This window comes from Zea mays, chromosome 9 (assembly GCF_902167145.1).
Source record: "Zea mays cultivar B73 chromosome 9, Zm-B73-REFERENCE-NAM-5.0, whole genome shotgun sequence".
NCBI classification, from domain to species: Eukaryota; Viridiplantae; Streptophyta; class Magnoliopsida; order Poales; family Poaceae; genus Zea; species Zea mays.
In genome coordinates, this window is record NC_050104.1 from 120,735,806 (window position 1) to 120,762,434 (window position 26,629).

General features: G+C 52.6%; 1 protein-coding gene across 1 annotated transcript; it reads left to right on the forward strand.

Moving 5' to 3' along the window:
- Positions 1–24,360: 24,360 nt before the first annotated feature.
- LOC103638932 (uncharacterized) lies at positions 24,361–26,216 on the forward strand. Its single transcript, XM_008661725.4, has 2 exons — positions 24,361–25,197; positions 25,797–26,216. Exons 1-2 carry the CDS (start codon positions 24,581–24,583, stop codon positions 25,996–25,998), a joined length of 819 nt encoding a protein of 272 aa, XP_008659947.1. The 5' UTR covers positions 24,361–24,580; the 3' UTR covers positions 25,999–26,216.
- Positions 26,217–26,629: the final 413 nt, after the last annotated feature.

A 26,629-nucleotide genomic window follows, 5' to 3' on the forward strand; every position in this document is an offset into this window, starting at 1 on the left:
TGTCTCGCGCCGACCCATCTGGGCTGGGGCACGCGGCGACAATTTACTCGTCGGTCCAGGGACCCCCCGGGGTCGAAACGTCGACAGTTGGCACGCCAGGTAGGGGCCTGCTGTGTGTTGACGAACAACTTCCCGTCAAGCTCCAGATGGGTAGTCTCCAGCAACCTTTCTAGCCTGGGACGGTGCTCCTTTTCGGGAGTCTCGAGTTCATGTCCCTCGACGGCAGCTACGACATGATACTCCTTCCTCCGCCGCGCGACAACGACAATGGCGGCCGACAACCCGCTCGCCGGCGGCGGAATCGACGACGTCTTCCCCACGTGGCGGAAGAACGACTTTCGGGTTTGTCCCGTCGCCTCCCCCGCCGACGGAGGAGGAGGCGGGGCAACCGAGGCCAAGCAGGAGGCGGCACCTCGTCGGCTGTCGAGCGAGTCGACAGCGCCGGCGCCCCAACGGGGGACACGTCGAGCATCGACCTCGCGTCTGAGACGAATACGAGCGCCGTCTCCCCGCAACACGCCAACTCCAAGCAAACGAACGACGCCAGCACGCTCACGAGGGACTTGTTGGGCGTCACCCTCGTACCTGAGACGACGGTGCAGTCTGCCTCTGACATGACTTCGTCACCGCCCGTCGACCAAGAGGTACCGACCGATTCCCATCTCGCGCCTTTTGGATTCAGCCTCGACCCACCAAGCGACTTCGCTTCGGTGGACGCTTTCATAGAGGCAAGTCCAAACCCTCCGGGGTATCGTATGCGGTCACCCTGGGACCGGCTGACAGCTGTCTCGACCTACAGGCCCTCGGGTTCCGAGGAAGATGACGAGCCCGACTCTTGTTGGGATTTCTCCGGACTTGGTAACCCCAGTGCCATGCGGGACTTTATAACCGCATGCGACTACTGCCTCTCCGATTGCTCCGACGGTAGCCGCAGCCTCGGCGACGAGGACTGCGGCCCAAGTCGTTAATGTTTCCACGTCGATCTAGGGGGTCCCGGCGAAGGCAACCATCTTGGTATACCGGAAAACGGTGATCCCCCTAGGCCTGCGCCTCGCGTTGACATCCTTCGGGAGCTAGCTGTGGTCCCCGTCCCGGCGGGGGGTCATGACCCACAGCTCGAGCAAATCCGTGAGATGCAGGCCAGGCTCGACGAGGGAGCAGGAACACTTGAGCCGTTCCGCCGGGACATCGGGCAGGAATGGGCGGGCCAACCTCCGGCCGGAGAAGCGCGTCATCTACCCCAGGACACCTAGCACCGCATCGCCGATGACGTCAGGGCAAGGCCGCCACCGACTTCCAGTGGGGTCGGCCAGAACCTGGCTGCAGCGGCAATACTCCTCCGCGCGATGCCGGAGCCATCAACCACCGAAGGGCGGCGTATCCAGGGAGAGCTCAAGAATCTCCTGGAGGATGCCGCGGTCCGATGGGCCGAAAGCTCTGCCTCCCGAAGGCAGGGGTACCCCTCGGAGCATCGCGCTGCGACTTCCCGATTCATGCGGGAAGCCTCGGTCCACACCGGGCGCACGTGCAACACAGCGCCTGCGGCCCCGGGTCGCCTCGGCAACGAGCACCATCACCGCAACCGTCGAGCCCACCTCGACGAGAAGGTGCGCCGAGGCTACCACCCCAGGCGTGGGGGACGCTACGACAGTGGGGAGGATCGGAGTCCCTCGCTCGAACCACCCGGTCCGCAGGCTTTCAGCCGGGCCATACGACGGGCGCCGTTCCGACCCGGTTCCGAACCCCGACTACTATCACGAAGTACTTGGGGGAGACGAGGCCGGAACTGTGGCTCGCGGACTACCGCTAGCCTGCCACCTGGGTGGAACGGACGATGACAACCTCATCATCCGCAACCTCCCCCTGTTCCTCTCCGACACCGCTCGAGCCTGGCTGGAGCACCTGCCTCCGGGGCAGATCTCCAACTAGGACGACCTGGTTCAAGCCTTCGCCGGCAACTTCCAGGGCACGTACGTGTGCCCTTGGAACTCCTGGGATCTCCGAAGCTGCCGCCAGTAGCCGGGAGAGTCTCTCCGGGACTACATCCGGTGATTCTCGAAGAAGCGCACCGAGCTGCCCAACGTCACTGACTCGGATGTCATCGGCGCGTTCCTCGCCAGCACCACCTGCCGCGACCTGGTGAGCAAGCTGGGTCGCAAGACCCCCACCAGGGCGAGCGAGTTGATGGACATCGCCACCAAGTTCGCCTCTGGTCAGGAGGCGGTTGAGGCCATCTTCCGGAAGGACAAGCAGCCCCAGGGCCGCCCACCGGAAGATGTCCCCGAGGCGTCCACTCAGCGCGGCACCAAGAAGAAAGGCAAGAAGAAGTCGCAAGTGAAAGTCGCCTAGAGGGGGGGTGAATAGGGCGAAACTGAAATTCTCAAAAATAATCACAACTACAAGTCGGGTTAGCATTAGAAATATAATCGAGTCCGCGAGAGAGGGTGCAAAACAACTCGCAAGCGAATAAGGAGTGAGACACGTGGATTTGTTTTACCGAGGTTCGGTTCTTGCAAACCTACTCCCTGTTGAGGTGGTCACAAAGACCGGGTCTCTTTCAACCCTTTCCCTCTCTCAAACGGTCCCTCGGACCGAGTGAGCTTTCTCTTCTCAAATGCTTGGAACACAAAGTTCCCACAAGGACCACCACAAGATTGGTGTCTCTTGCCTCAATTACAAGTGAGTTTGATCGCAATGAAGATTGAAAGAAAGCACGATTGCAAAAGCCAAGCGACAAGAGCGACAAATAACACACGGATCACTTTCTCTCTCAAGTCACTAATCACTAATGGTCTCTTTTCTCAATTGTGAAACTTGGAGAGATGGAGGCTTTGAATGTGTCTTGGAATGGATTGCTAGCTCTTGTATTGAATGTTGAAGGTTGGAATGCTTGGGTATGGTGAATGGAGGTGGTTGGGGTTGTATTTCTAGCCACCAACCACTTCCTAGCCGTTGCTCCATTCTGCCGACCGCGGACGGTCCGCCCGCCTGGTCCGAACGGTCCGCGCCTGTAGATCAACGACTGAGAACGCAACGGTCAGCAGTAACGGCTATATCAACGGCTATATTGCATTTAATGTGTCGTCAGATGTCAGATAAAGCCAGCCGCGGACGGTCCGGTCGTGCACCCCGGACGGTCCGGCGTCATCACGCGGACGGTCCGCGACCTATAATTCATTTTTCTGAACCCGTTACCTTCGGGTTTTTCGGTTTCTCACCTACCGGACGGTCCGCGCCTGAGCCCGGACGGTCCGCGCACGGTCTCGGACGGTCCTTGCTTTTCCTTCGGACGTCCGTAGTGCATACTTGGATTTTTGCATTGATTCTGTCCGAGTGTCATCCTGGTGTTGCGGACGGTCCGCCGCAAGGGCCCGGACGGTCCGCGCTTGGCCTGTTTTTCCAAAAAGCTTCTCCTGTCCGGAATAATCTATGGTATTCCGGACAGTCGATTTAGTATAGTTGTAGATGAACCTTTGACACCTGTAGAACATATAATTTAGAGCAAACTAGTTAGTCCAATTATTTGTGTTGGGCAATTCAACCACCAAAATTAATTAGGAACTAGGTGTAAGCCTAATTCCCTTTCAATCTCCCCCTTTTTGGTGATTGATGCCAACACAAACCAAAGCAAGTATAGAAGTGCATAATTGAACTAGTTTGCATAATGTCAGTGTAAAGGTTGCTTGGAATTGAGTCAATATAAATACCCATAAAGTATGCATGGATTGTTTCTTTATTTTTAACATTTTGGACCACGCTTGCACCACTTGTTTTGTTTTTGCAAATTCTTTTGTAAATCCTTTTCAAAGGTCTTTTGCAAAATAGTCAAAGGTAAATGAATAAGATTTTGCGAAGCATCTTTCAAGATTTGAAATTTTCTCCCCCTGTTTCAAATGCTTTTCCTTTGGCTAAAACAAAACTCCCCCTAAATGAAATTCTCTTCTTAGTATTCAAGAGGGTTTTGATATATCAATTTTGAAATACTACTTTCTCCCCCTTTTGATCATAATAAGATACCAATTTGAAATTTCCATTTGAAAATCATTTTAAATTTAGGCGGTGGTGCGGTCCTTTTGCTTTGGGCTAATACTTTCTCCCCCTTTGGCATGAATCGCCAAAAAACGGAGTCATTAGAGCCCTTAGAATTACTCTTTCCCCCTTTGGTCATAAATAAGGGAGTGAAGACTATACCAAAGACGGAGTGATGCTCGGAGTGACGGCGAAGGATGAGTTGCGGAGTGGAAGCCTTTGTCTTTGCCGAAGACTCCAATTTCCTTTCAATACACCTATGACTTGGTTTGAAATAGACTTGAAAACGCATTAGTCATAGCATATGAAGGATACATGATCAAAGGTATATAAAAGAGCTATGTGTGCAAATCAACAAAAGAAGTTCCTAGAATCAAGAATATTTAGCTCATGCCTAAGTTTGTTAAAAGTTTGTTCATCTAGTGGCTTGGTAAAGATATCGGCTAATTGATCTTTAGTATTAATGTATGAAATCTCGATATCTCCCTTTTGTTGGTGATCCCTAAGAAAATGATACCGAATGGCTATGTGTTTAGTGCGGCTATGCTCGACGGGATTATCTGCCATTTTGATTGCACTCTCATTATCACATAGCAAAGGAACTTTGGTTAATTTGTAACCGTAGTCCCGCAGGGTTTGCCTCATCCAAAGTAATTGCGCGCAACAGTGGCCTGCGGCAATATACTCGGCTTCGGCGGTAGAAAGAGCTACCGAATTTTGCTTCTTTGAAGCCCAAGACACCAAGGATCTCCCCAAGAACTGGCAAGTCCCCGATGTGCTCTTTCTATTAATCTTACACCCCGCCCAATCGGCATCCGAATAACCAATCAAATCAAATGTGGATCCCTTAGGATACCAAAGCCCAAACTTAGGAGTGTAAGCCAAATATCTCAAGATTCATTTTACGGCCGTAAGGTGAGCTTCCTTAGGGTCGGCTTGGAATCTTGCACACATGCATACGGAAAGCATAATGTCCGGTCGAGATGCACATAAATAGAGTAATGAGCCTATCATCGACCGGTATACCTTTTGATTGACGGATTTACCTCCCGTGTCGAGGTCGAGATGCCCATTGGTTCCCATGGGTGTCTTGATGGGTTTGGCGTCCTTCATCCCAAACTTGTTTAGAATGTCTTGAGTATACTTCGTTTGGCTGATGAAGGTGCCCTCTTGGAGTTGCTTTACTTGAAATCCTAAGAAGTACTTCAACTCCCCCATCATAGACATCTCAAATTTCTGTGTCATGATCCTACTAAACTCTTCACATGTAGATTCGTTAGTAGACCCAAATATGATATCATCAACATAAATTTGGCATACAAACAAATCATTTTCAAGTGTTTTGGTAAAGAGTGTAGGATCGGCTTTTCCGACTTTGAATCCATTTGCAATAAGGAAATCTCTAAGGCATTCATACCATGCTCTTGGGGCTTGCTTGAGCCCATAAAGCGCCTTAGAGAGTTTATACACATGGTTAGGGTACTCACTATCTTCAAAGCCGGGAGGTTGCTCAACATAGACCTCTTCCTTGATTTGTCCGTTGAGGAAGGCACTTTTCACGTCCATTTGATAAAGCTTGAAGCCATGGTAAGTAGCATAGGCCAATAATATACGAATTGACTCAAGCCTAGCTACGGGTGCATAGGTTTCACCGAAATCCAAACCTTCGACTTGGGAGTATCCCTTAGCCATAAGTCGAGCTTTGTTCCTTGTCACCACACCATGCTCGTCTTGCTTGTTGCGGAAGACCCACTTGGTTCCTACAACATTTTGATTAGGACGTGGAACCAAATGCCATACCTCATTCCTAGTGAAGTTGTTGAGCTCCTCTTGCATCGCCACCACCCAATCCGAATCCTGAAGTGCTTCCTCTACCCTGTGTGGCTCAATAAAGGAAACAAAAGAGTAATGCTCACAAAAATGTGCAACCCGAGATCTAGTGGTTACCCCCTTATGAATGTGCCGAGGATGGTGTCGATGGGGTGATCTCGTTGAATTGCTTGGTGGACTCTTGGGTGTGGCGGCCTTTGTTCTTCATCCTCCTTGTCTTGATCATTTGCATCTCCCCCTTGATCATTGCCGTCATCTTGAGGTGGCTCATTTGCTTGATCTTCTATTTCATCAACTTGAGCTTCATCCTCATTTTGAGTCGGTGGAGATGCTTGCGTGGAGGAGGATGGTTGATCTTGTTCATTTGGAGGCTCTTCGGATTCCTTAGGACACACATCCCCAAGGGACATGTTCCTTAGCGCGATGCATGGAGCCTCTTCATTACCTATCTCATCAAGATCAACTTGCTCTACTTGAGAGCCGTTAGTCTCATCAAACACAACGTCACAAGAAACTTCAACTTGTCCAGAGGACTTGTTAAAGACTCTATATGCCCTTGTGTTTGAATCATATCCTAGTAAAAAGCCTTCTACAGTCTTAGGAGCAAATTTAGATTGTCTACCTCTTTTAACAAGAATAAAGCATTTGCTACCAAAGACTCTAAAGTATGAAATATTGGGCTTTTTACCGGTTAGGAGTTCATACGATGTCTTCTTGAGGATTCGGTGAAGACATAACCGGTTGATGGCGTAACAGGCGGTGTTGACCGCCTCGCCCCAAAACCGATCCGAAGTCTTGTACTCATCAAGCATGGTCCTTGCCATGTCCAATAGAGTTCGATTCTTCCTCTCCACTACACCATTTTGTTGTGGCGTGTAGGGAGAAGAGAATTCATGCTTGATGCCCTCTTCCTCAAGGAAGCCTTCGATTTGAGAGTTCTTGAACTCCGTCCCGTTGTCGCTTCTGATTTTCTTGATCCTTAAGCCGAACTCATTTTGAGCCCGTCTCAAGAATCCCTTTAAGGTTTCTTGGGTTTGAGATTTTTCCTACAAAAAGAACACCCAAGTGAAGCGAGAATAATCATCCACTATTACAAGACAATACTTACTCCCGCCGATGCTTATGTAAGCAATCGGGCCGAATAGATCTATGTGGAGTAGCTCAAGCGGCCTGTCGGTCGTCATGATGTTCTTGTGTGGATGATGGGCTCCAACTTGCTTTCCTGCCAGGCATGCACTACAAACCCTGTCTTTCTCAAAATGAACATTTGTTAGTCCTAAAATGTGTTCTCCCTTTAGAAGCTTATGAAGACTCTTCATCCCAACATGGGCTAGTCGGCGGTGTCAGAGCCAACCCATGTTAGTCTTAGCAATTAAGCATGTGTCGAGTTCAGCTCTATCAAAATCTACTAAGTATAGCTAACCCTCTAACACACCCTTAAATGCTATTGAATCATCACTTCTTCTAAAGACGGTGACACCTACATCAGTAAAGAGACAGTTGTAGCCCATTTTGCATAATTGAGATACGGAAAGCAAATTGTAATCTAATGAATCTACAAGAAAAACATTGGAAATAGAATGGTCAGGAGATATAGCAATTTTACCCAATCCTTTGACCAAACCTTGGTTTCCATCCCCGAATGTGATCGCTCGTTGGGGATCTTTGTTTTTCTCGTAGGAGGAGAACATTTTCTTCTCCCCAGTCATGTGGTTTGTGCACCCGCTATCGATGATCCAACTTGAGCCCCCGGATGCATAAACCTACAAAACAAGTTTAGTTCTTGACTTTAGGTACCCAAACGGTTTTGGGTCATTTGGCATTAGAAACAAGAACTTTGGGTACCCAAACACAAGTCTTGGAGCCCTTGTGTTTGCCCCCAACAAACTTGGCAACTACCTTGCCGGATTTGTTAGTTAAAACATATGATGCATCAAAAGTTTTGAATGAAATGTCATGATCATTTGATGCATTAGGAGTTCTCTTATTAGGCAACTTAGCACGGGTTAGTTGCCTAGAACTAGATGTCTCACCCTTATACATAAAAGCATGATTTGGGCCAGAGTGAGACTTCCTAGAGTGAATTCTCCTAATCTTGCTCTCGGGATAACCGGCAGGGTACAAAATGTAACCCTCGTTATCCTGAGGCATGGGAGCCTTGCCCTTAACAAAATTAGACAATCTTTTAGGAGGGGCATTAAGTTTGACATTGTCTCCCCTTTGGAAGCCAATGCCATCCTTGATGCCAAGGCGTCTCCCATTATAAAGCATACTACGAGCAAATTTAAATTTTTCATTCTCTAAGTTATGCTCGGCAATTTTAGCATCTAATTTTGCTATATGATCATTTTGTTGTTTAATTAAAGCCATGTGATCAAGAATAGCATTAACATCAATATCTCTACATCTAGTACAAATGGAAGTGTGCTCAACGGTAGATGTAGAGGTTTTGCAAGATTTTAATTCAACAACCTTAGCATGCAATATATCATTCTTAGTTCTAAGGTCGGAAATAGTAGCATTGCAAACATCAAAATCTTTAGCCTTAGCAAGCAATTTTTCATTCTCAATTCTAAGGCTAGTAAGAGAAACATTCAACTCATCAATCCTAGCAAGTAAATCAACATTATCATCTCTAGGATTGGAAGTTGAAACATTACAAATATGAGAATCAACCTTAGCAATTAATTTGGCATTTTCATTTCTAAGGTTGGTAATAGTGTCATGGCATGTGCTTAGCTCACTAGATAATTTCTCACATTTTTCTATTTCTAGAGCATAAGCATTTTTAACCTTAACATGTTTCTTATTTTCCTTAATTAGGAAGTCCTCTTGGGAATCCAAAAGGTCATCCTTTTCATGAATAGCACTAATTAATTCATTTAATTTTTCCTTTTGTTCCATGTTAAGATTGGCAAAAAGGGTACGCAGGTTATCCTCCTCATCACTAGAATTATCATCACTAGAAGACTCATATTTAGTGGATGATTTGGATTTAACCTTCTTCCTCTTGCCATCCTTTGCCATGAGGCACTTGTGGCCGACGTTGGGGAAGAGGAGTCCCTTGGTGACGGCGATGTTGGCGGCGTCCTCGTCGTCGGAGGAGTCGGTGGAGCTCTCGTCGGAGTCCCACTCGCGGCACACGTGGGCATCGCCACCCCTCTTCTTGTGGTACCTCTTCTTTTCTCTCCTCTTGCCCTTCTTGTCGTTATCCCTGTCACTGTCACTTGATAATGGACATTTAGCAATAAAGTGACCGGGCTTACCACACTTGTAGCAAACCTTCTTGGAACGGGATTTGTAATCCTTCCCCTTCCGTTGCTTGAGGATTTGGCGAAAGCTTTTGATGATTAAAGCCATCTCCTCGTTGTCGAGCTTTGAAGCATCGATTGGTTGTCTACTTGGTGTAGACTCCTCCTTCTTTTCCTCCGTCGCCTTGAATGCCACCGGTTGTGCTTCGGATGTGGAGGGATCATCAAGCTCGTTGATCTTCTTTGAGCCCTTGATCATACATTCAAAGCTCACAAAATTCCCGATAACTTCCTCGGGGGTCATTAGTGTGTATCTAGGATTACCATGAATTAATTGAACTTGAGTGGGGTTAAGGAAGATGAGTGATCTAAGAATAACCTTAACTACCTCGTGGTCATCCCATTTCTTGCTCCCAAGGTTGTGCACTTGGTTTACCAAGGTTTTGAGCCGGTTGTACATATCTTGTGGCTCCTCCCCTTGGCGAAGACGGAAGCGACCGAGCTCCCCCTCGATCGTTTCCCGCTTGGTGATCTTGGTGAGTTCATCACCCTCGTGCGCGGTCTTGAGTAGATCCCAAATCTCCTTCGCATTCTTCAACCCTTGCACCTTGTTGTATTCCTCTCTACTTAGAGAGGCGAGGAGTATGGTTGTGGCTTGTGAGTTGAAGTGCTCGATTTGGGCTACTTCATCCTCATCATAGTTTTCATCCCCTACGGATGGTACCTGTGCACCAAACTCAACAACATCCCATATACTTTTGTGGAGCGAGGTTAGATGAAATCGCATTAAATCACTCCACCTAGCGTAATCTTCACCATCAAAAGTTGGTGGTTTGCCTAATGGGACGGAAAGTAAAGGTGTATGTTTAGAAATGCGAGGGTAGCGTAGGGGAATCTTACTATACTTCTTACGCACTTGGCGCTTAGAAGTGACGGACGCCGCGTCAGAGCCGGAGGTGGATGCCGATGAAGAATCGGTCTCGTAGTAGACCACCTTCCTCATCCTCTTTTTCTTGTCCCCACTCCGATGCGGCTTGTGGGAAGAGGATTTCTCCTTCTTCTCTTTGTGGTGTGAAGAAGATCTCTTCTCCTTCCCTTTGGAGGAGTCCTTCTTCTTCTCCTTCCTCTTGGTGCGGGACGCTTCCGATGAAGTGTTCCCTTGGCTTGTAGTGGGCTTTTCGTCGGTCTCCATCTCCTTCTTGGCGTGATCTCCCGACATCACTTCGAGTGGTTAGGCTCTAATGAAGCACCGGGCTCTGATACCAATTGAAAGTCGCCTAGAAGGGGGGTGAATAGGGCGAAACTGAAATTCTCAAAAATAATCACAACTACAAGTCGGGTTAGCGTTAGAAATATAATCGAGTCCGCGAGAGAGGGTGCAAAACAACTCGCAAGCGAATAAGGAGTGAGACACGTGGATTTGTTTTACCGAGGTTCGGTTCTTGCAAACCTACTCCCCGTTGAGGTGGTCACAAAGACCGGGTCTCTTTCAACCCTTTCCCTCTCTCAAACGGTCCCTCGGACCGAGTGAGCTTTCTCTTCTCAAATGCTTGGAACACAAAGTTCCCACAAGGACCACCACAAGATTGGTGTCTCTTGCCTCAATTACAAGTGAGTTTGATCGCAATGAAGATTGAAAGAAAGCACGATTGCAAAAGCCAAGCGACAAGAGCGACAAATAACACACGGATCACTTTCTCTCTCAAGTCACTAATCACTAATGATCTCTTTTCTCAATTGTGAAACTTGGAGAGATGGAGGCTTTGAATGTGTCTTGGAATGGATTGCTAGCTCTTGTATTGAATGTTGAAGGTTGGAATGCTTGGGTATGGTGAATGGAGGTGGTTGGGGTTGTATTTATAGCCACCAACCACTTCCTAGCCGTTGCTCCATTCTGCCGACCGCGGACGGTCCGCCCGCCTGGTCCGGACGGTCCGCGCCTGTAGATCAACGGCTGAGAACGCAACGGTCAGCAGTAACGGCTATATCAACGGCTATATTGCATTTAATGCGCCGTCAGATGTCAGATAAAGCCAGTCGCGGACGGTCCGGTCGTGCACCCCGGACGGTCCGCGAGGCCGCTATAATTCATTTTTCCGAACCCGTTACCTTCGGGTTTTTCGGTTTCTCACCTACCGGACGGTCCGCGCCTGAGCCCGGACGGTCCGCGCACGGTCTCGGACGGTCCTTGCTTTTCCTTCGGACGGTCCATAGTGCATACTTGGATTTTTGCATTGGTTCTGTCTGAGTGTCATCCTGGTGTTGCGGACGGTCCGCCGCAAGGGCCCGGACGGTCCGCGCTTGGCCTGTTTTTCCAAAAAGCTTCTCCTGTCCGGAATAATCTACGGTATTCCGGACAGTCGATTTAGTATAGTTGTAGATGAACCTTTGACACCTGTAGAACATATAATCTAGAGCAAACTAGTTAGTCCAATTATTTGTGTTGGGCAATTCAACCACCAAAATTAATTAGGAACTAGGTGTAAGCCTAATTCCCTTTCAGCAAGCGAAACGCGACGCCGCCGCTGCGGACCTTGTCGCCGCTGTTGAGTACAAGAACCCTCGGAAACCTCCCGGGGGTGCCAATCTCTTCGACAAGATGCTCAAGGAGCCGTGCCCCTATCATCAGGGGCCCGTCAAGCACACCCTTGAGGAGTGCGCCATGCTTCGGCGCCACTTTCACAAGGCCGGGCCACCTGCGGAGGGTGGCAGGGCCCGCGACGACGATAAGAAGGAAGATCACCAGGCAGGAGAGTTCCCCGAGGTCCGTGGCTGCTTCATGATCTACGGTGGGCAAGTGGCGAAAGCCTCGGCTCGGCACCGCAAGCAAGAACGTCGGGAGGTCTGCTCGGTAAAGGTGGCGGCACCAGTCTACCTAGACTGGTCCGACAAGCCCATCACCTTCGACCAGGGCGACCATCCAGACCGCGTGCCGAGCCAGGGGAAATACCCGCTCGTTGTCGACCCCGTCATCGGCAACGTCAGGCTCACCAAGGTCCTCATGGACGGAGGCAGCAACCTCAACATCATCTACGCCGAGACCCTCGGGCTCCTGCGGATCGATCTGTCCTCGGTCCGGGCAGGCGCTGCGCCTTTTCACGGGATCATTCCCGGGAAGCGCGTCCAGCCCCTCGGACAAATCGACCTGCCCGTCTGCTTTGGGGCACCCTCCAACTTCCGAAGGGAGACCCACACGTTCGAGGTGGTCGGGTTCCGAGGGACCTACCACGCGGTGTTGGGGAGGCCATGCTACGCCAACTTCATGGCCGTCCCCAACTACACCTACCTCAAGCTCAAGATGCCGAGCCCCAACGGGGTCATCACCGTCGGCCCCACGTACCGACACGCGTATGAATGCGATGTGGAGTGCGTGGAGTACGCCGAGGCCCTCGCCGAATCCGAGGCCCTCATCGCCGACCTGGAGAACCTCTCCAAGGAGGCGCCAGACGTGAAGCGCCATGCCGGCAACTTCGAGCCAGCGGAGACGGTTAAGTCTGTCCCTCTCGACCCCAGCAAAGACGCCTCCAAGCAGATCCGGATTGGCTCCGAGCTCGATCCCAAATAGGAAGCAGTGCTCGTCGACTTTCTCCGCGCAAACGCCGATGTTTTCGCGTGGAGTCCCTCGGACATGCCCGGCATACCGAGGGATGTCGCCGAGCACTCGTTGGATATCCGAGCTAGAGCCCAACCCGTGAAGCAGCCTCTGCGCCGATTCGACGAAGAAAAGCGCAGAGACATAGGCGAGGAGATCCGCAAGCTAATGACGGCAGGGTTCATCAAAGAGGTATTCCATCCCGAATGGCTTGCCAACCCTGTGCTTGTGAGAAAGAAAGGAGGGAAATGGCGGATGTGTGTAGACTACACATGTCTAAACAAAGCATGTCCAAAAGTTCCCTACCCTCTGCCTCGCATCGATCAAATCGTGGATTCCGCTACTGGGTGCGAAACCCTGTCTTTCCTCGATGCCTACTCCGGGTATCACCAAATCAGGATGAAAGAGTTCGACCAGCTTGCGACTTCTTTCATCACACCCTTCGGCATGTACTGCTATGTTACCATGTCGTTCGGTTTGAGGAATGCGGGTGCGACATACCAAAGGTGCATGAACCACGTGTTCGGCGAACACATTGGTCGAACGGTCGAGGCTTACGTCGATGACATCGTAGTCAAGACGAGGAAAGCCTCTGACCTCCTTTCCGACCTTGAAGTGACATTCCGATGTCTCAAGGCGAAAGGCGTAAAACTCAATCCTGAGAAGTGTGTCTTCGGGGTCCCCCGAGGCATGCTCTTGGGGTTCATCATCTCCGAGCGGGGCATCGAGGCCAACCCGGAGAAAATCACGGCCATCACCAACATGGGGCCCATCAAGGACTTGAAAGGCGTACAGAGGGTCACGGGATGCCTTGCGGCTCTGAGCCGTTTCATCTCGCGCCTCGGCGAAAGAGGCCTGCCTCTGTACCGCCTCTTAAGAAAGGCCGAGTGCTTCACTTGGACCCCTGAGGCCGAGGAAGCCCTCGAGAACCTGAAGGCGCTCCTCACGAACGCGCCCATCTTGGTGCCCCCCGCTGCCGGAGAAGCCCTCTTGATCTACGTCGCCGCTACCACTCAGGTGGTTAGCGCCGCGATCGTGATTGAGAGACGAGAAGAGGGGCATGCATTGCCCGTCCAGAGGCCAGTCTACTTCATCAGTGAGGTACTGTCCGAGACCAAGACCTGCTACCCACAAATTCAGAAGCTGCTGTACGCAGTGATCCTGACGCGGCGGAAGTTGCGACACTACTTCGAGTCTCATCCGGCGACTGTGGTGTCGTCTTTCCCTCTGGGGGAGATCATCCAGTGCCGAGAGGCCTTGGGTAGAATTGCAAAGTGGGTGGTGGAAATCATGGGCGAGACAATCTCGTTCGCCCCTCGGAAGGCCATCAAGTCCCAAGTCTTGGCGGACTTTGTGGCTGAATGGGCCGATACCCAGCTCCCAATAGCTCCGATCCAACCGGAACTCTGGACCATGTTTTTCGACGGGTCGCTGATGAAGACAGGGGCAGGCCCGGGCCTGTTCTTCATCTCGCCCCTCAGGAAGCACCTACGCTACGTGCTACGTCTCCACTTCCCGGCGTCCAACAATGTGGCCGAGTATGAGGCTCTGGTCAATGGGTTGCGCATCGCCATCGAGCTAGGGGTCCGATGCCTCGACGCTCGCGGTGACTCGCAGCTCGTCATCGACCAAGTCATGAAGAACTCCCACTGCCGCGACCCGAAGATGGAAGCCTACTGCGATGAGGTTCGGCGCCTGGAGACAAGTTCTACGGGCTCGAGCTCAACCACATCGCCCGACAAAACAACGAGACTGCGGACGAGCTGGCTAAGATAGCCTCAGGGCAAACAACGGTTCCCTCGGACGTCCTCTCCCGAGACCTGCATCAACCCTCCGTCAAGACCGACGACGCGCCCGAGCCCGAGGCACCCTCGGCCCAGCCCGAGGCACCCTCGGCTCAGCCCGAGGCACCCTCGGCTCAGTCCGAGGCACCCTCGGCCCCCGAAGGTGAGGCATTGCGCGTCGAGGAGGAGCGGAGCAGGGTCACGCCTAATCGAAACTGGCAGACCCCGTACCTGCAATATCTCCACCGAGGAGAGCTACCCCTCGACCGAGCCGAAGCTCGGCGGTTGGTGCGGCGTGCCAAGTCGTTCGTCTTGCTGGGGGACGGGAAGGAGCTCTACCACCGCAGCCCCTCAGGCATCCTCCAGCGATGCATATCCATCGCCGAAGGCCAGGAGCTCTTACAAGAAATACACTCGGGGGCTTGCGGGCATCACGCGGCGCTCCGAGCCCTTGTTGGAAACGCCTTCCGATAAAATTTATATTGGCCGACCGCGGTGGCCGACGCCACTAGAATTGTCCGCACCTGTCAGGGGTGTCAATTCTACGCAAGGCAGACCCACCTACCCGCTCAGGCTCTGCAGACCATACCCATAACCTGGTCGTTTGCTGTGTGGGGTCTGGACCTCGTCGGCCCCTTGCAGAAGGCACCCGGGGGCTACACGCACCTGCTGGTCGCCATCGACAGATTCTCCAAGTGGATCGAGGTCCGACCCCTAAACAGCATCAGGTCCAAACAAGCGGTGGCGTTCTTCACCAACATCATCCATCGCTTTGGGGTCCCGAACTCCATCATCACCGACAACGGCACCCAGTTCACCGGCAGAAAGTTCCTGGACTTCTGCGAGGATCATCACATCCGGGTGGACTGGGCCGCCGTGGCTCACCCCATGACGAATGGGCAAGTAGAGCGTGCCAACGGCATGATCCTGCAAGGACTCAAGCCGCTGATCTACAACGACCTCAACAAGTTCGGCAAGCGATGGATGAAGGAGCTCCCCTCGATGGTCTGGAGTCTGAGGACAACGCCGAGCCGAGCCACGGGCTTCACACCGTTCTTTCTAGTCTATGGGGCCGAGGCCATCTTGCCCACAGACTTAGAATACGGTTCCCCGAGGACGAGGGCCTACGACGACCAAAGCAATCGAGCTAACCGAGAAGACTCGCTGGACCAGCTGGAAGAGGCTCGGGACATGGCCTTGCTACACTCGGCGCGGTATCAGCAGTCCCTGCGACGCTACCACGCCCGAGGGGTTCGGTCCCGAGACCTCCAGGTGGGCGACTTGGTGCTTCGGCTGCGACAAGACGCCCGAGGGTGGCACAAGCTCACGCCTCCCTGGGAAGGGCCGTTCGTCATCGCCAAAGTTCTGAAGCCCAGGACGTACAAGCTGGCCAACAGTCAAGGCGAGGTCTACAGCAACGCTTCGAACATCCGACAGCTACGTCGCTTCTACCCTTAAGATGCTTTCAAGTCGTTCATACACCTCGTTCACACACGAAGTCTAGTCATCAAGGAAGAGTCAGCCTTGCCAAGGCAAAGCCCGACCCTCCCTCGGGGGCTAGAAGGGGGGAACCCCCTCTGCGTCAAAATTCTCCTCGGAAAAAGATCTTTTCTGCCAGAATGTCTTTCGTGCTTTTCGACTACTTCGAAAGTGGGATCCTGAAAACGACGGAGTACACGTAAGCAGCCAAGGATGATCGAGCCGAGGGACTCCTACGCCTCCGGGATACGGATACCTCACTCATCACCTTCTGCGATAAGTAACTCACGCTCAGATAGGTGATTCCACGGACTGAACAAGTCTTCACGCTCGAAAACTCTTCTGCCGAAACGATTTTTTGGGCCTTCTCGACTATATCGATGGCAGAACCCTACGGACGAGTAAGAGTACACGTAAGCGGCAAGGCCGACCGAGCCGAGGGACTCCTACGCCTCCGGGATACGAATACCTCACTCATCACCTTCCGTGAAAAGTAACTCTCGCTCGGACAAACAATTCTGTTACCGACAAATAAGTCCAGATAATCAAAACAAGAGGAAAAGAAACGCAGCTTTACAACACGACGACAGTGTGTTTAGGCCTCGGCGGCCGCAGAAAACATACACACACCACAAAGATAAACCGATCCTGCAGGCTCGGACCTTGACAGACAAAGGGAGCAGCAGCACCCTCGGCGTCAACTACACCTTCGGCAAAGCCCGACCGAGCCTCGGACGGCAACGCGGTCGGAGGATCTCCACTCCGAAGGACGACATCAGCACCACGCCCGGGCCGTCGCCGCCAGGGTCTTCTCCAGGAATCCGGCCCGAGCAGACGGCTCGGCCGGCCACCCCGAAGCCTCAGCCAGCTGTCCCCCGAGGACATCAGCCCGGCTCATAGCCTCGGCAACTCAACTCCGGCGCTGGTCCCGCCAGCGGACGGCCCGGCCAGGCTCCGACCGACGAAGTCTTCTTTTCGAGCCAACTCTGCCTCTGTCCACGCTGACACCGCTACCTCCGGCTTCGGCTCATCGAAGAGCGGCCGAGGGTTCCTTTAACTAAGCAAGAGAAGCCTCGGGCAGCAAGGCCGACCGAGCCGAGGGACTCCTACGCCTCCAGGATACGGATACCTCACTCGTCACCTTCGCACGAGACAACTCACGCTTGGTAAAGCGGTTCAGATAGCCGACAGGCGAGTCTTAGTGCTCAAAATGAGGAAAAAACACGGCTCCATGCCGAAAATACATACATGTTCAGGCCCCGACAGCCACAATGAACAGACACCGGCACTCAAGGTGCCATTACAAACGGAACTCTGGTTCCACCTCCGCAGGTACGAACAACCCCCCACGATTGGAGGGCCTGTGGAGCAACAGAAGGCCGACGGATGGCTCGCCGCCGCCCGCTCCAGAAGCGGCGACGACGACTTTTGCTCCGAGCAGTCGAACAGCAGCAGCGATGACCTCAGGGCGGATGCTGCTACCATAAGGCCCTCGCCCATGTCCCCACTCGAGGGGCGAGGACGAGCAGAAGGCCGTAGAGTTGGAGGTCAGTCTACGGACGGCACCGACCATCTCGTCGGTGGAGAAACCTCTTCCGGCTGCCGCGGCGGAAGGTGGCACCGGGAGCAGCACCGAAGCCGCTCGGACCGGAGAGCCGGACACACGGCAGCTGCCAGCGCCACGAACGGCGAACGCCCTTCCCCCCAATCACTGAGGGAAGGAGCGGGCCGCTGCCCACGCGGAGACCGACCCCAACTCGGCGCACTCCCCTCCCCAGCACTGATGATCAACATCCTTGAAGCTGAGGGAGGGGTAGAGGCCGCAGCCCGGTTTGCTTCTCCCCACCATCGAGCTGGTGGTCACCGTCTTGGGTGACCACCGGCGAGGGGATGCGGCCGGGCTGCCTGATAAAAATCCTTGAAGCCGAACGATGGCTGAAAGGTACCAACTTCCGCGAAGTTGCATTCCTCTGACGACAAGGCGGAAAGACTGCAAGTGCCCCCCATCCGGGGGCTCGGAAGGTGGAAAGACGCGATGCATAAGGGGAGCGCGAAGACATGGTTGCCTTTCAAGGGGGTCACCCTCCTTTTAAAGGCAACTCTCCCCACTTGCGTCCTCAGCCATCGCGGGCTGAGTCTTCTCCAACACGCTCCAAGGACCTCCCCCTACAACACAGGGGCTAGGTCCCACGCGTCATGCAAGCTGGCCCAGGGCAGGAGAAGCCAAACCGCCGCGCGCGGTGCGCGCAACTGCCCAGCGGTTACAAGCATTCCTCCACTTTCGCCCAGACCAGCGGGTGAAAGGGCGGACCGCCATGCAGGCGGCGTGCAACCGCACCAAGGGGGCGCACCCTCTCGACTTCGACGCGTCCAGCATGGAGGCCCAGGCCCATACGTCATGTAGCCGGCGCGCCGGTTACTACGTGCGAGAAACTGCACCGCCACTCGCTCCACTATCGTGCCTCCTCGACTGCGAAACCAGTACCGCGACTCGAGGTAACCCTGCGCATGACCCAACAGTGCCAACCAGGCACATCGATCACGGGCCAGTCAGCCACGGGAGAAGGCGCGACGGTCGATACGGCCAGAAATGGGCCGGCAGTAATGGCGGTGGCAGGCGAGCGGAAGCAGCGGTCAAGTCGTCAGCCAAGCTCATGTCCCCTCTTGGGACAGCGAGAGAGCCCTCTCCCACGGCGTGAAGACGGCGCGCCCGTGTTCCGTTCCTCGAACGACTCGAGCACGCGCGACGGCTGCCCCCGCGAACCACTCGTCCTGTCGCTTTAACTCTGCGGCAGGACAGGCGGCACCTTTGGCAGGAGAAGCGGGCGACACTTTGCCTTCGCCATAATGACCGCGTCAAAAAAGGTGCGCCACATCATTCGATTTCATATCCTTTTCCTTTTTCTCTTTCTCTCTCTTACAACAGGGACCGAGAAAGGGGATACCCCGAAAGGGATCCTTCTCCACGAAGGAAACGGGCCCCGAGCCCCCCTACTGATCAGAGGTTCGAAGGCTGGCCCCTCGGAGGGGTTCAACAGCCGCCTCAGAGCGCTTGGGCTCCGCGCCCGCTACTGGTCAAAGGTTCGAAGGCCGGCCCCTCGGAAGGGTTCAACGGCCGCCTCAGGCCACTCAGGCTCCGCGCCCACTACTGATCAGGGGTTCGTAGGCTGGCCCTCGAAGGGTTCACAGCCGCCTCAGACGCAGAGCGAGGGATGACCCGGGGTACGTTCGATACACAACCAAGGCTCGGGCTATGCTCCCGAGGTACCCTAGGACATTTCCGAGACCAGCGGGAACGATCTTGTAACGGAATCCCATCAGAGGGAGACATCAAGCCCTCGGACCCCGTCAAAAGGGGACCGGGTCCGGCAAATCACCCACAGGTACTTTTGGAGCACACCTCCGGGCCTCTAGCCGACCCCTAACAAATGGGGCACGGGCGTCCACTCGGATTACCCGTTAGCAGCTCACTGGAGACACCATGTTCGGCGCCCTCCAAGGGCAACATGGCGCTTTTTCCCCCCTCCTCCTTGCGGAAAGGCGACGCAGGGGCGTATGTAAAAAAGTCGAGTCTGTCCTTGACCGTCCTCTCGCTCTGTGCGGAGGCTCGGGGGCTGCTCTCGCAAACCCGGCTCCGGTCAAACCGTTGACAGCGTCAACATACCAGCCCGAGAACTTGGGACCCGACCGTGCACCCGGGCTACAGCCAGCTCGCATGAGGGAACAACCAGACCGGCCGAAGCATCACGAAACGCATTAAGACCTCGAAGGAGTCAAACCACTCCTCCGAGGCCTCGGGGGCTACACCCGGCGGGTTCGCTCGCGCGCACCCACCAGAACAAAACGCAACCGAGAAAGGCCGGTCCCCTTGCAAAAAAGTGCGACAAAAGCCTCCAAGCGAGTATTAACACTCCCTTCGAGGCTCGGGGGCTACTGTCGGGGACCATAATTAGGGGTACCCTCAAGACTCCTAATCTCAGCTGGTAACCCCCATCAGCACAAAGCTGCAAAGGCCTGATGGGTACAATTAAGTCAAGGTCCACTCAAGGGACACGATCTCGCCTCGCCCGAGCCCAGCCTCGGGCAAGGGCAGCCGACCCCGGAGGATTTACGTCTCGCCCGAGGACCCCCTCCAGCAACGGACACACCTTCGGTTCGCCCGAGGCCCAGTCTTCGCCAAGAAGCAACCTTGGCCAAATCACCACGACGACCGACCGTATCGCAGGAGCATTTAATGCAAAGATGGTCTGACACCTTATCCTGACGCGCGCCCTTCAGTCGACTGAGCCGAAGTGACCGCAGTCACTTCGCCGCTCCACTGATCAGTCTGACAAGAAGACAGCGCCGCCCGCGTCGCTCCGACTGTTGTGCCACTCGACAGAGTGAGGCTGACAGCGGTCAAGTCCGGCATCGGGCGCCATAGGAAGCTCCGCCTCGCCCGACCCAGGGCTCGGCCCCGGAAGACGACGAACTCCGCCTCGTCCGACCCAGGGCTCAGACTCGGGCTCGGCCCCGGAAGACGACGAACTCCGCCTCGCCCGACCCAGGGCTCGGACTCGGGCTCAGCCTCGGAAGACGACGAACTCCGCCTCGCCCGACCCAGGGCTCGGACTCGGGCTCAGCCCCGGAAGACGACGAACTCCGCCTCGCCCGACCCTAGGGCTCGGACTCGGGCTCGGCCACGGAAGACGACGAACTTCGCCTCGCCCAACCCCAGGGCTCGGACTCAGCCCTGGCCTCCGCCGACGGTCTCTGCCTCGCCCGACCCAGGGGCTCGGACTCGACCTCGGCCTCGGAAGACATACTCGACCTCAACCTCGGAGGAGCCTCCGCCTCGCCCAACCCAGGGCTCGGACCGATCACGTCACAGGAGGCGCCATCATTACCCTACCCCAAGCTAACTCAGGCTACGGGGAACAAGACCGACGTCCCATCTGGCTCGCCCCGATAAACAAGTAATGATGGCGCCCCGCATGCTCCATGATGACGGCGGCTCTCAGCCCCCTTACGGAAGCAAGGAGACGTCAGCAAGGACTCGACAGCCCCGACAGCTGTCCTTCCGCAAGGCTCCAGCGCTCCTCCGACGGCCACGACATCACACGAACAGGGTGCCAAAACCTCTCCGGCTGCCACGACGGCATGTACTTAGGGCACTAGCTCCTCTCTGCTAGACACGTTAGCACACTGCTACACCTCCCATTATACACCTGGATCCTCTCCTTACGCCTATAAAAGGAAGGTCCAGGGCCCTCTTACAGAGGGTTGGCCGCGCGGGGAAGGACGGGACGGCGCTCGCGTAAGCCTCTCGCTCCCTCCCGCGTGGACGCTTGTAACCCCCTACTGCAAGCGCACCCGACCTGGGCGCGGGACAAACACGAAGGCCGCGGGTTTCCCCTTTTACGCCTGTCTCCCTCCGGCTTCTTCCCCCCTTCGCGCTCCGTCTCGCGCTGACCCATCTGGGCTGGGGCACGCGACGACAATTTACTCGTCGGTCCAGGGACCCCCCGGGGTCGAAACGCCGACAGTTTGCAAGAACCGAACCTCGGTAAAACAAATCATCGTGTCTCGCTATTTATTTGCTTACGATTTGTTTTGCGCCCTCTCTCTCGGACTCGCTTATATTTCTAACGCTAACCCGGCTTGTAGTTGTGCTTAAGTTTATAAATTTCAGATTCGCCCTATTCACCCCCCCTCTAGGCGACTTTCACATATCGATATCGCTAAAAAGGATTAGCTGATTAGTATACGGTTGTTGACACATTTGTCTGTCATTAAAAATTCTAAATTAACTTTTTAGAAATAATTTGTGTGATATTGATAATATTTTTCATATAGATTTTGCATATTAAAGTTCTACCTTGACATGCTGAAAAGTGTTGTCGTGGTGGTGTGTCTGCCTAAACTATATAAGCTTGTCTTTATTGGGGTTATTCATACTTCGTAATCGAGCACTTTAATGTACTCCGGAGAAGCAAGGAGAATGTTTTCAAGTGATTAGTGATGTTTGTAGATTTGTATCTATTTTTTTACTTCCGTTGCAACGCACGGACACGAACCTAGTCAAAATTTAAGTTAATAGAAAGATATGGACAATTTACTTATATTGTATTTTAATAGAACTAGCTCACGATCGATGTTTTGTGACGAACACGACCGATGTCATGAGAGAATCCTTCGATGACACCATCAGCTCTAAAGTTGGCACCGATTTAGGAATCAAGGACGAATCAACATCATCTTCAAACCAACACAACGTCACATTCGGGTTTTCGTTAAATACAAGCGTTGCGACAGTGCCCACGGCTATATCCCTTTCTATCTAATCTTTTCTCTATCATTATGTCTATCTCTATTTGTATCTCTATCTCTATCTAATATTAAAGGGTGAAGTGTTTCTTCCCACTTGTTTTCCCCATTTTACATCCTAAATTGCCCTCACGTCCAACACATATACTACCGTGCTCATACAAGTTAGAATAACTCATGTTCATTAAGGAAACAGTCTAACTTATGGTGTAGAGAGAAAATAAAGTGAATTGTAAGTTTACATGAGGTGCATGAATAAAAGAAATCCATTCGTTCCAATTTATAATCCGTTTGACTTTTTACACCAAATTTAACCGACTCGTCTTATTAAAAAACCATAATTATTATTAATTTTTACTATAATATTGTTTAGCATATAATATAATTTAAGTATGGATTTGATTTTTTTGCAAAAAATGAATAAGAAGTTGATCAAGTTTGGCAAAAAAAAGTCAAACAATTTATAAATTAGAATGGAGGGAGTAGATTATAAATGAGTCAGCTACTATATGTTGCACATGAGCAGGTTGTGTGTTAGCCTTGTGCTGAACAAATTGTCACGGGGCCAGGAGCCATGGTCACCACGTCGTCAAAGGCCTTTACACCAATGATTTGTCTCCAGCCATAGTATGAGATAGATCACGTTCTTGGCAACCTCCGATCCAGCTCCATCGGGGCATCGGGCATGCGATGCAGGGCAGCGGCAGGCACCTCTCTCTCGCTCGGCCACCGCCGGTGCCGGCACGCAGTAGTCGTGCTGGAGTGAAGGAAAGTTCAAAACCAAAAATTCAAAACAAGCTGGTTTACAAATGGCAGAGCTTAGAAGCAACTTCACGACGCGCCGGATAGAGAAAGTACATGTCTTAACCTAGGAAAGAGCTTCCCAATTTGCAACACAATCAATGGGAACACAGAGTGGACATTAAGGAAAGAGCTTCCCATAAGCCTCTGGATCATAAATGTAGTTAAGAAACAATATATATGAAATAATCATATAGAGACAGTGTTATATTTTTTTTCAATTAACCACTTGAGCCCCTTCAAGAGACTCTATATTTAGTAAGGTTGTACATGTCGTAATGTCCTAATGGATCATTTCACATGACCCATTATGGTTATTGCACTATTGGAATCGGGCTCTTTGTCGAGTGCCTGAACCTGAATAACATTCGGTGAAGTCTTTGACGAGTGTAGCACTTGGCAAAGAGAGTTCGACGAACTGTACATCGGTAACGGCTTCTTTGCCGAGTACTTTTTATCGGGCACTCGACAACACACGGTATTCAGCAAAGAAAAGCCGTTGTCACAGCGACTCATAACGGAGACGACGCCTTTGCCGAGTGTCCGCCCGCACAGCACTCGGCAGCGAGCCCACCAGTGGTCCCTTTTGTAAGTTTGTTTGCCGAGTGCTCTAGGAGGCACTCGCAAAGCTTGCTTCTTTGCCGAGTGTCAGGGCCACAACACTCGGCAAATAAGCTTTACCGGTGCCCAGGCGTTCCTTCTTTGTCGAGTGCTATGACCTTGACACTCGACAAAGTATCAAAGCTCGACACTCGGCAAAGATAACGGTCGTCAGCTATAGACGGCTACTAACGGCTCTTTGCCGCGTGTCGCCGTTCGCCGAGTGTTTGACACTCGACAAAGTTGTCTTTGTCGAGTGTCTTTCTGTGCCGAGAGTCCTGCTCTTGATAAACACGGTTATTATTGAGAGCAGTAATTTAACGAGTGCGGCATTCGGCAAAGACCTTTTTACCGAGTGCTAGACAGAAAGCACTCGGCAAAGCGCTGAGCACTCGATAAAGAACCGATTTCCGGTAGTGTTGGGTTGGTGATCCTTACCGGGATACATATGCATAGTCTCTTCACAAGAACAACGTGAATTCTCCTGCAAGGAGCCAAATTAAAGTGAGTTATTATATGTACCTAACTCAAATATTCCAAATAAAAGGATAAAAAGCTGAAACTCGGGTGAAGAAAAACTTAATATATATGCACCTAACTCAAGTATTGCCAAAAAGAAAAGAGAAACTGTTGCGCAAAAGCCTCCACAAAACGCGAGATGGTTAGTAGTGTCGAGGCTTTCCATGTGAGGTAAGGTGACGTGCGTCCACAGCGCCATGCATGCTCCCTCGTGTGCACTCCTTTGTGTTGTAGCCACCGTCAAACAACAACCTCCTTGGCCGGATAGATGCTTGCTTGCTTTTCTAGTGACCGAAGTGCCTCTTGTCTAGTGACCTGTCCATAGAGGTGGTCCCGTCCCGTCCCGTCCCACGGCGTTGTTGTTTGCAGAGAAGGGAGCGACAATCACCATGGCCAGCCGCCTGACCGCCATGGAGAAGTTGGTCCTCTTCCACAAGCTCGAGAGCGATCTGTTCCACCGCCTAGTGCGCGACCTCGCCCAGGACCCGGTGCCCATGCGCTGGGTGATCGCGTTCTGGCTGTGGCTCGAGTCCGATGGCCACCACGACTTCATCCGCCGCGTCTCCGCGCTGCCAGGACCCGTCGTGCTGCGGCTCGTCGAGGAGGCTATCGAGTGCCTCCGCCGCCTCGCCGCCGGCCGCGAGAGGTGCCTGCTGCCGCCCTGCCCCTGCACGAACGCGCTCTTGGCGCCCAACAAGCGCATAGACGATGCGGGCTGCTTCCAAGGGCACCGGGAGGTTTTGGATGGCGTCACCTACCAGTACAGGAGCGTATGCCTCGCCGTTTGCGATGTGAGCAGCGCCCGTGTGCTTGCCGCCCCGCCCATGGTTGGCTCCCCTGTCCTCGCCGCCCCGACGAACCCGATGGCGTCCTTTCCACTGAACCCGATGGCGTCGCCGTGGATCCGTTTGCAGAGCCCTCCGCCGGACGACTACCGGTCCCTATTCGTCACCTTCTCCAGAGGCTACCCCGTTAGCAGGGAGAACATCGTGGAGTTCTTCAACTCGTAAGTCCTCTTCTCTTCTCTTCTCTTCTCTCCGTGTGTAGATCGTGTTTGCAATTGCATGCACCCCTAGTACTCGCTTGCGTGTGTGATCACGGGAAGGGATGGCGGTTGAGCTCGCGGTGTACGTATGTCTGCGAGCACCGCGCCCGTTACAGAGCTAGGGCAATGGCACGAGTGCCAAATCATTTCCGTGGGCGGCGGGTCTCATCCAGGGGCGGATATTAGGGGGTTTACCGGGGTCAGTTGATCCTAATAAAATTTGTAAATCATGTAGTAAAACACTGTTAAAACTTTGCTCTTAGTTTTGTCACCTTCCTCATTTTTAATTAAAGATCTGACGCCAATGTCAAATTGCACCTACACAAGTATCTGTCGGGACCTAAAATATAAGGAACATTTTAGGTACTATTCATCTATGCTTATTTGTTAACTGAGATCACGTTTGACACCTATTTATTAAATTTTTAATCTATTTTAAATACATATATAATTATATGCGGATCCTTTGTGTATTTACTGATGCGAAAATTCTGGTAGCTCGAGCTTGTTGATGCGCTTCTGAGTGAACTTTGTGCGTGCATGCATGATGTGCGTTGCAGGGTGTACGGGCCGTGCGTGGAGGCGGTGATGATAGAGAAGGTGGCGCCAGGGCAGCTGCCGGTGTACGGCCGCATGGTGCTGCGCAGCGCGGCAATGATCCCTGTGGTGCTGAACGGGCGGCAGACGGCCAAGTTCCTGATCAAAGGCAGGCACCTGTGGGCCAGGATCTACGTCCCCAGCTCCAGGCTCTCCTACGCCTGACGACCCCCAGCCACACCTACAGGCTACAGCAGAGATCAGAAGCCGGCCGGAGCTAGAAGAAAGATCGCTAGCAGAGCCGGCCGGAGCTTTATACTACTGTTACGTACGTACACTTACGTGCCATGTATGCCCTAGGCCAGGGTAGAGCCGTGGCTAGACAGTACTTTCGCTGAACTGTGTCGTCTAATAAATGAAATGATCGGAGTGTTAAACATGCACGCATTAGGTTCTTAATAGAGTATAATAGACTTATAAATAAAAAACTTATGATAAAACCAATTGAGAAGCTTTTAAAAAAAATACGGGGAGCTTATTTCATCGAGCGCAAATGCAAATGTCTCGGTCTCTGGTCTCTACATCAGACAACGCATATGACCAATAACTATTACATAATCGTATTACGGGGGTAGTAGACTCCATCACCCACATATAATATATAAGCTAGCACAACCAATAAGCTAAACAGAACGGCTGATAGTAGACTCCATCATATCAAATACAACATCGTTTCGGCTTAACCATATGACCCAACATATGGCGTATGCTCCTACAAGAACTAGATAAATATATTGTGTGGCGTTAAGTTAGGTAATCAGGTACTAAATAGGTGCGCAACACCTAGACGTAGTTT